Source organism: Prunus dulcis, chromosome 2, assembly GCF_902201215.1.
Source record: "Prunus dulcis chromosome 2, ALMONDv2, whole genome shotgun sequence".
In the NCBI taxonomy this organism is placed as follows: Eukaryota; Viridiplantae; Streptophyta; class Magnoliopsida; order Rosales; family Rosaceae; genus Prunus; species Prunus dulcis.
In genome coordinates this window covers 2,518,304-2,528,770 of record NC_047651.1, presented here as the reverse complement: position 1 = coordinate 2,528,770, position 10,467 = coordinate 2,518,304, and the positions used below count along the sequence as shown (strand labels likewise).

At 40.1% G+C, this 10,467-nt stretch overlaps 1 protein-coding gene and 1 non-coding gene across 2 annotated transcripts; one reads left to right on the top strand and one right to left on the bottom strand.

The window, feature by feature from the left end:
• The first annotated feature begins 1,991 nt into the window (after window positions 1-1,991).
• LOC117617410 lies at window positions 1,992-7,466 on the top strand. Its single transcript, XM_034346768.1, has 6 exons — window positions 1,992-3,680; window positions 3,720-3,969; window positions 4,147-4,641; window positions 5,089-5,347; window positions 5,918-5,972; window positions 6,375-7,466. Exons 1-6 carry the CDS (start codon window positions 1,992-1,994, stop codon window positions 7,464-7,466), a joined length of 3,840 nt encoding a protein of 1,279 aa, XP_034202659.1.
• LOC117620427 lies at window positions 2,553-2,659 on the bottom strand. Its single transcript, XR_004584764.1, has one exon. It is a non-coding gene; the product is annotated as a small nucleolar RNA R71 (small nucleolar RNA).
• Window positions 7,467-10,467: the final 3,001 nt, after the last annotated feature.

Sequence of the window (10,467 nt, the reverse complement as noted above, 5' to 3'; positions counted from 1 at the left end):
ATAAGGTCATAATTTCACACATTTGCATGCCTTCTTTGCTTAGTAAGTTTGTTTAGCTTCTCTTTATTTTTGAGTCTCTTACCTATGTTTGTGTGTTTTGTAGGTTAAGACAGCAAGTTGATGACATTTGATACAATTGATGCATGTTAAGGACTGAGTGGCACAAGAGGAATATGAGCTTAAAGACAAAGCTCATTTAAGCCACACTCCTTGTCAGTCCAGTTTCGTAGGTCATCTTGCAGGCCTCATTTCAGCAACTTACACAGGTTGGATGAGGAGACATCCTTGATAGAAGTTGTTCCAATGGGTGTCTATTATAACATATCCAAATTTTAGCCCAATTGGATAAATCTGGAGCCCTCAACACGTCAAAGACTGAACCAAGTTCACAGAAAAGTCATAGTTGGCTGCCATCACATTTAATGTGGCTACAACCCTAGAGCCATGTGCTACACATAAAAGCAGCCACACATGGGAGACAAATCAGATTGGGAAGTCAGAAAGATGAACAAAAGTCAAGCTTTCCATAAAGAAACCATACCAAGGCACATGGGCAGCTGGAACAGCTGGAAAGTATGGCAGCTGGAAAAGCTGGCTAGTTGAGGGCAGCTAAGAAAGGTGGGCTTCAGCAGCCAAAGGGGAGGACGAAATTTCACTCTATAAAAGAGAAGGGTCAGACACACACATTCACATCATCAATTACTCTCATACACACATTCAGATTCACCACAAAGAGAGAAGAGAGCTTGGAGCTGTCAAGGGAGCTTGGAGTTGTCCTGGGAACTTCCTTGCTGCCATCATCTAGTTCTTCTCCTCTCTTTATCCTATCTATGTATTTCTTATTTTCTGTATTCATAGTTATGTCTAGCTAATCCATTTAGTTAGGGCTTAGGATGAAGCCCTAGTCATGAATATTCAATGTTATGGATGATTTTATAGTTAATTGATTTCCTTGCTTTTCTTATCAAGTTGTTAATCTCCAGTTTATTATGTGCTTGATGTATGTTTTCTTGGAGTAGCTAACTAGGATTTTATGCATCTAGCACAGGTTGGGAAGGGGTTTAGATTCACCAATTCTACTCTCCTTTCACAAGCAACATATGAATGGCCTAAGAATCATTCAAGGGGTTAATAACCATAGGTTGACTAGGACAGATACCATGTTCTAGGACTTGTGTGATTATCATATTCTCAAGGAGCTTAATGACTCTCATATGCTTTATTCTAAGTAGATACCATGCTTAGGTTGCATATTAGAGATCACGTGTTGTGTAGATACCATGCATAATCACATGCCTTCGGAGAATCATGCATCCTGCACCTAGATACCATAGGCTTGTATGCGATAATCTATTGTTGATGAAGCTTGAGTCAATTTCTATGCATTCATAACTTGGATAGGAAAACTAGTGGTGGATTCCAATGCTCTAACACCTCTCAATCATTGTTTCACAATTTGTTGATTGCTGCCCAGTGTTTAATTTCGAGCACTTTCAGTTCACTTCTTTTCATTTTAACAACAAAACCCCCCATTTCGAGTGCGTGTGTGGTGCTAGGATTCTGTCCTAGACCTTGAGTAATTAGCAAGAGGCATTGTTGAATTCGACCTTGCCTTTAGCTAGTTAGTCAGTTTCTTTGTTTTATGTTTTTTTTTTTAGCATTCTAAGTAATTTAACTTGGAACCAAGTTACCATTCTCCGTGGGATCGACCTCGTATTTACATAAGCTATACTATAAATGGTTCGTGCACTTGCGAGAATTAAAGTTGCTGTTTTTAATACCTCATTTTAGTTGTTAAGAATTGGCTCAACAAGTTTTTGGCGCCGTTGCCGGGGAGTCGGTAACGATGGTGCTGTAGTTAGATTACTTTGATTGTTTTGTTTTTGTTTGTTTCATTTGTTTCTTTTCGTTGGTTTTTCTTTTAGTATTCAGTTTTAGTATTTAGTTTTTATCTCCATTGAAAGCACTGAATTGACTTCCTTGGTGTGTGCATGTCCGAATCTGACCAGGAGCAAAGTTCTCCTGAGCCACTTTCACCAAGAACTGCTGCTGTACGTGCTGGTTTGAGGAGGAATTATAGTTCTTCAAGCGCTGAATCTAAAAGTTACGAATCTGAAGGTTCAAGCAACATGGCAGAGATTCCGAACAACAACAACAATGATGATGGAGGAGGTGCGCTTGTTGTCCAACCAAGAAAACCCCTGCGTGAGTTTTCCATTCCCAAAGTCACCGATCAACCTTCATGCATTGTCTATCCTCAACTCACAGTTGACAGGTTTGAGCTTAAAAGTGGTATGATTCATCTTCTTCCAACTTATTATGGTAATACCACTGAGGATCCTTATATGCATATTAAGCAATTCTTTGAAATATGTGCTACGATCAAAATTCAAAACCTTGATGATGAGCAAATTAAGATGAGGCTATTCCCATTCAGTTTAAAAGATAAAGCTAAGTCTTGGTTATACTCTTTGCCTAATGCTTCAATTCATACTTGGGAAGAGCTTTCTAATAAGTTTTTGAAGAAATTCTTTCCGGCTCAAAAGACTAACAAGATTAGAAAGGAAATTCTTGGTTTCACACAAAAGGAAGGAGAAGCTTTTCATGAATGTTGGGAGAGGTACAAGGAGATGATAAGTTCTTGCCCACACCACAACATAGAGAGTTGGATGCAAATGCAATCTTTCTATGAAGGTTTGCTAGATTCCGAAAGGATGATGGTAGATGCAACAAGTGGAGAAGGACTGATGAACAAAACAGCAGAAGAGGCTTTTACTCTCTTTGAATCCTTGAGTGCTAACTCTCAACAATGGAGCCACAATAAAGGAAGAGGAGCTCCTATGAAAGCTGTGGTCTCTGAGGTAAGTACAAATAATGAGATTGCTGCAAAACTTGATGTTATGTGTTCTTTGCTTCAACAGGCAGTGACCGGCCCTCTAGGAAACAAAGTGGAAGTTCAAGACCAATCTTTTGCAGAGCACATGCTAGAACAAGCAAATGCCCTTCAAGCAAGGAATCCTCAAAATGATCCTTATTCAAACACATACAATCCGGGATGGAGAAATCATCCTAATTTCAGGTGGAACAACAATCCAAATGTGCAACAATCTCAAGGACCTCCCCCAGGATTCCAAACACAACAAAGGCAATTCCAGCAAGCTCCCCAACAAGTGCAAGAGCAAAGGGGTGATCAAATGGGAGAATTGCAAGACATGTTCAAGAAGTTCATGGGGCAACAAATGCAAACCAATCAGAACCTTCAAAATGCAGTGAACAAACTAGAAGTGCAAGTTGGGCAGATTGCATCCTCCATGAGCAATAGAGCATCCGGAACTTTTCCAAGCCAAACGGAGGTGAATCCAAGGCATCAAGAGCATGCTAAAGCAATACACATCTTGAGAAGTGGTAAACAAGTTGATAATAAGGTTGGAGATGCCAATGAAGAGCAAGAAGATGGAGAAAACGCGGAGATCATTCAGCCACCACATGGGCAGCCCACAGCTTCCAACAAACAGTCCATCAATGCTCCTAGAAAGAGCACAGGCCCTAAGGTATCATCTAATGCTAATCAAGTTCCAATTTCAACTAATGCTTTTAGGCCTATTGCACCCTTTCCCAGCAGGTTATCAAAGTCAAAGAAAGATCAAGGCTTGGATGAGATAATGGAAACATTCAAGAAGGTGCAAATCAACATCCCATTGCTCAATGCCATTACTCAGATTCCAAAGTATGCAAAATTTTTGAAGGATCTATGCACTAACAAGAGGAGATTCAAAGAGCATGAACAAGTTGCATTGAGTGAAGAGGTAAGTGCAGTGTTACAAAGAAAGCTGCCTCCAAAGCTAAAGGATCCAGGTTCATTTTCTATACCTTGCATAGTTGGTGATTTTAAGTTTCAAAAAGCTTTGCTTGATCTTGGTGCTTCTATAAATCTTATGCCATATCATGTTTATGAGAAACTTAACCTTGGTGAGTTGCAAGCCACATCTGTGAGCATTCAATTGGCAGATAGAACTATTAGGTACCCTAAGGGCATTCTAGAAGATGTTTTGGTGAAAGTGGAAGAGCTAATTTTGCCAGCAGATTTCTTTGTGTTGGAGATGGAAGAAGCACCAATTCATGACAATCAGTTACCACTCATTCTAGGTCGGCCATTCATGGCAACTGCCGGTGCTATTATTGATGTGAAGAAGGGTACATTGACCATGAATGTGTTTGATGAGACAATAGCATTCAAAGTGTTTGAAGCCTCCAAGTTTCCAAGTGATGAGCATGAAGTTTTCCATCTGGATGCAATTGATACTATGGTGAAAGAAGCACTGCCAATGAGTTATTTGGAGCCCATTGAAGCATGCATCACACAAAGCATAAGGAAAGAAGAAGTGGACAGCTTAGAGGCTATGATCTCTCCTTTACTTCTTGAGCTTGCTTGCAGCATGGATAGCTACATAGAAATTGGAAAGAGGTATGCCAACCAATTTGAATCATTACCCCCACCTACTAATAAGGTTTTACCTTCTATTGTGCAGGCACCAGAGTTGGAATTAAAGCAATTGCCAAAACACCTTAAATATGCTTATTTAGGTGAAAATGAGACTCTTCCTGTTATCATTGCCTCACATCTCGGACCAAATGATGAAAATAAGCTTTTGAGAGTTCTAAAAGAGCACAAAACTGCAATTGGGTGGAGCATTGCAGATATCAAAGGCATAAGCCCAACACTTTGCATGCACAAGATATTATTGGAAGACAATGCAATGCCTAAGAGGGATGCCCAAAGACGTCTCAATCCGAACATGAAGGAGGTGGTAAGAAAAGAGGTAATTAAGCTTTTAAATGTTGGTATTATTTACCCTATTTCTGACAGTAAATGGGTGAGCCCAGTGCAAGTTGTCCCCAAGAAGTCAGGTATCACAGTGGTGAAGAATGAAGCAAACGAACTTGTACCTACACGGATGACCACGGGCTGGAGAGTTTGCATTGATTATAGGAAGCTCAACACAGCGACAAGCAAAGATCACTTTCCTCTTCCATTCATTGATCAAATGCTTGAGAGATTAGCTGGCCATAGCCACTATTGCTTCCTTGATGGATATTCAGGCTACAACCAAATCGCCATAGCCCCAGAGGATCAAGAGAAGACGACCTTCACATGTCCCTTTGGCACTTTCGCTTATAGGAGGATGCCTTTTGGTCTCTGTAATGCCCCAGCCACTTTTCAAAGGTGCATGATGAGCATTTTCTCCGACATGGTAGAAAGGTTCATTGAGGTATTCATGGATGACTTCTCTGTCTTTGGTGATTCTTTTGATCAATGCTTGCATAACTTATCCAAGGTGTTGGCTAGATGTGAACATACTAACCTTGTGCTTAATTGGGAAAAATGTCATTTTATGGTTAACCAAGGCATAGTTCTTGGTCATGTCATCTCTAGTAAAGGAATTGAGGTAGATAAAGCTAAGATTGATTTGATTGCCTCTATGCCCTCACCTACTTCTGTCAAAGAAGTACGTTCTTTCCTTGGCCATGCAGGTTTCTATAGGCGTTTCATTCAAGATTTTTCTAAGATTGCAAGGCCTATGTGCAATCTCCTTGCCAAGGACATGGATTTTGTGTTTGATCAAGACTGTGAGAATGCTTTCAATGCTTTGAAGAAGATGCTCACAACTGCCCCGATCATTATACCACCGGATTGGAGCTTGCCTTTTGAATTGATGTGTGACGCCTCAGATTATGCTGTTGGAGCTGTTTTGGGACAGCGAGTTGATAAGAAGCCACATGCCATCTACTATGCTAGTAGAACCCTCAATGATGCCCAACTCAACTATTCCACCACAGAGAAGGAGTTGTTAGCTGTCATATTTGCTTTAGAGAAGTTCAGATCATATTTGATTACTAACAAGGTTATTGTTTACACTGATCATGCAGCATTGAAATACTTGTTAGCTAAGAAGGATGCCAAACCACGACTCATTAGATGGATTCTCTTGTTGCAAGAGTTTGACTTGGAGATAAAAGATAAGAAAGGAAGTGAGAATGTCGTGGCTGATCACTTGAGTAGATTGGTGCATGTATCTAACGAAGAGGAGGATTCATTGCCATTGCGTGAAAGCTTCCTTGATGAGCAACTCTTCTCCATTTATGCTTTGAATTCTCTCAATCCATTGCCTTGGTTTGCTGATATTGTTAACTATTTGTGCACTAACGAACTCCCTACAGGGTTATCTACTTTCCAACGTGACAAGCTTAGGAAGCAAGCAAGATACTACTTTTGGGATGATCCCTATCTATTCAAGCATTGTCCAGACCAAGTAATTCGAAGGTGTGTGCCTGAAGGGGATTTTAAGAGCATTCTGGAGTTTTGTCATTCCCACGCATGCGGAGGCCATTTTGGAGCAAAGAAGACTGCCAGCAAAGTGCTACAATCAGGTTTTTTTTGGCCTACCCTTTTTAAGGATGCTTATGTTTTTTGTGCTTCATGTGATAGATGCCAACGGATGGGTAATTTACATGCTAGAAATCAGATGCCTCTCACCAATATCTTAATCATTGATATATTTGATGTTTGGGGAATTGATTTCATGGGCCCTTTTCCTACCTCTTATGGATTTGAATATATATTAGTTGCTGTCGATTATGTTTCTAAATGGGTGGAAGCCATTGCCACTAGAACTAATGATGCTAAGGTTGTGATCGGTTTTCTCAAAGGAAATATTTTTACAAGGTTTGGCACACCTAGAGCAATCATTAGTGATGGTGGCTCCCACTTTGTTAACCAAGCTTTTGCAGCACTCTTGAAGAAATATGGAATCACACATAAGGTGGCAACACCCTATCATCCTCAAACTAGTGGGCAGGTTGAGATAAGCAATAGGGAGATTAAGCACATACTTGAAAAGAAAGTGAACACCACAAGGAAGGATTGGTCCATGCGTTTGGATGATGCATTGTGGGCTTATAGGACTGCTTATAAGACCCCTATAGGTATGTCTCCGTATAGACTTGTTTTCGGTAAACCTTGTCACTTACCAGTGGAGCTTGAGCACAGGGCTTATTGGGCAATCAAGGCCTTCAATTTTGATATGAAAGCCGCTAGTGAGAAGAGGAGGCTTCAACTCAATGAGCTGGAGGAGTTGCGACATGAAGCGTATGAGAACGCGAAGCTTTACAAGGAGAAAACAAAGCAATATCACGACAAGAAAATTCTTAGGAAGACGGTTGAGAAAGGGCAGAAGGTTCTCTTATTCAATTCACGCCTTAAGCTCTTCCCAGGTAAGCTTCGTTCTCGGTGGATTGGCCCTTTTGTTATTACTAATGTGTTTAATCATGGCGCAGTGGAGATTCAAAACATTAAGGATGGCAGCACCTTCAAGGTGAATGGACATCGGTTGAAACCTTACTTTGATGCCAACTTTGATGCCAATATTGAGTCTCAAGCACTCAAGGAGCCTCCACCACTCTCTTAAAGCTCACTAGAGTTTGGACGTCCGGCTGAAGACGTGAAACTTAGCGCTTCTTGGGAGGCAACCCAAGGTGACGAGGAGAAGATAGAATATGCGAGGAAGCTTGCTTGCATCCTAATTGCTTCAAAGGGGAGTTTTTCTGAACTCTAACCTTTGGTTATGTCTTTCCCTTGTCTTCTTTCCTTTCATTTATGAGGCATTGCTTTTTCTTACACTCTAAACATTGAGGACAATGTTTCATTTAAGTTTGGGGGGAAGGATTTATTTATGTTGTTTCAAATTGTCAAATTTTAAAATTTTGAGTGTGTCTAATGGCCAAAAACGCAGGATTTTGTGTCTTGTTTTGTTATCCTTCCAAACACCTATGATAAGACTTGGATCTAATACTAATATGGTTTCTCAGAAATTGATAGTCATTGTTTAAGGACTTTGTGTGGTTCTGAGTTAACTCTGTCTTGCATGCCATCCTTGCACTTATTGAGCACTTTGCCGAGTTAGTCCAATTTCTTGCTACTTGGAGACGTTATGCAATTCTACTTATCTCATGATCTTGGTTTCGTACTCTAGAGCTTATTTGAATATCTCTTGAGACATTTTGTTGCCATACAATGCTTAGGAAGTGATTTAGGCCATGTTTGAACCGTTTGAGCTTTTCTAACCATCCCTCTACATGTATTCATCCCTAGTCAACCCATTTGAGCCTACGTTAAGCCTCTCTTTATGTAAACCATTCCTACCATAATGAACCTCTGTTTTCTTATTCTTACTTATTCTATGAGCAATTAAAGTTATCTTCAAAAGAGAGTTATAAAGAATGCAAGGTTTTTTGAGCAAAAGTGAATCATTAGTGCCATAACCCAAGTGTTGAAAAGAAATAAGTTTGGGGGTATTGGTAACTAATCAAAAGAGGTAATGAAGTGTGACCAATGTAGTCACGGCCCTAGGGTGTTATAAAAGAGAAGATCATGGTGATCTAGGGTAAAGAGCCACAAAATTAGGCCAAATAAACAGATATGAAGGTGCTGAAATTATGTTCAAAATATGCTCATGTATGTGTTCCTTGCTTGTTACAAAGTTCAGTAATCTCTCATGCTCTTACCTATGCTTTAGTTGTGCTCAAGATGTTGTTATATATCCATATCCCCTCTTCCATTCAACCACTACCCTAAGCCTCATTACAACCCTTGCAAAGTCCTTTTGATCCTTGGTATTGTATGGTATTACTGTGGAGAGCTGATTTGATAATGAGCTTATGGGGTTCGGAATTCTTGATTTTGATCTAAGTGTGTGCGCATGTACTTATCTGAGTTGCAGGTGTTGTTCTGATTTGGCATTCACACACTACACTTAAGGGTGTCATTGTGAGCTTTGCTTTCTCTTGAATCATGTGTGGAACTTAGATTGTGATTGTTGTGTTTCTTTGGGACCATATACGTTGGTGATTCTTTGAGGATATTGTTTGGAAGGCTAGTTGCTTATTTCCTGTTTCCTAAGTTGTAGTTTTATTTTGTTTTGCTCGAGGACTAGCAAAATCTAAGTTTGGGGGTATTTGATAAGGTCATAATTTCACACATTTGCATGCCTTCTTTGCTTAGTAATTTTGTTTAGCTTCTCTTTATTTTGAGTCTCTTACCTATGTTTGTGTGTTTTGTAGGTTAAGACAGCAAGGGGATGACATTTGATACAATTCATGCATGTTAAGGGCTGAGTGGCACAAGAGGAATATGAGCTTAAAGACAAAACCAATTTGAGCCACACTCCTTGTCAGTCCAGTTTCGTAGGTCATCTTGCAGGCCTCATTTTAGCAACTTACACAGGTTGGATGAGGAGACATCCTTGATGGAAGTTGTTCCAATGGGTGTCTATTATAACATATCCAAATTTCAGCCCAATTGGATAAATCTGGAGCCCTCAACACGTCAAAGACTGAACCAAGTTCACAGAAATGTCATGTTGGCTGCCATCACATTTAATGTGGCTACATCCCTAGAGCCATGTGCTACACATGGGCAGCCACACATGGGAGACAAATCAGCTCAGAAGCTCAGAAAGATGAACAAAAGTCAAGCTTTCCATAAAGAAACCATACCAAAGCATGTATTTGGCAGCTGGAGCAGTTGGCAAGTATGTCAGCTGGAGTAGTTGGCAAGTATGGGCAGCTGGAGTAGTTGGGAGCAGCTAAGAGAGGTGTGCTTCACCAGCCAAAGGGGAGGACGAAATTGCACTCTATAAATAGAGAGTTGCACACTCATTCAAGGGGGTCAGACACACACATTCACTTCATCCATTACTCTCATACACACATTCAGATTCACCACAAAGAGAGAAGAGAGCTTGGGGCTGTCAAGGGAGCTTGGAGTTGTCCTGGGAACTTCCTTGCTGCCATCATCTAGTTCTTCTCCTCTCTTTATCCTATCTATGTATTTTTTATTTTCTGTATTCATAGTTATGTCTAACTAATCCATTTAGTTAGGGCTTAGGATGAAGCCCTAGTCATGAATATTCAATGTTATGGATGATTTTATAGTTAATTGATTTCCTTGCTTTTATTATCAAGTTGTTAATCTCCAGTTTATTATGTGCTTGATGTATGTTTTCTTGGAGTAGCTAACTAGGATTTTATGCATCTAGCACAGGTTGGGAAGGGGTTTAGATTCACCAATTCTACTCTTCTTTCACAAGCAACATATGAATGGCCTAAGAATCATTCAAGGGGTTAATAACCATAGGTTGACTAGGACAGATACCATGTTCTAGGACTTGTGTGATTATCATATTCTCAAGGTGCTTAATGACTCTTGTATGCTTTATTCTAAGTAGATACCATGCTTAGGTTGCATATTAGAGATCACGTGTTGTGTAGATACCATGCATAATCACATGCCTTAGAAGAATCGTGCATCCTGCACCCTAGATACCATAGGCTTGTATGCGCGATAATCTATTGTTGATAAAGCTTGAGTCAATTTCTATGCATTCATAACTTGGATAGGAAAACTAGTGG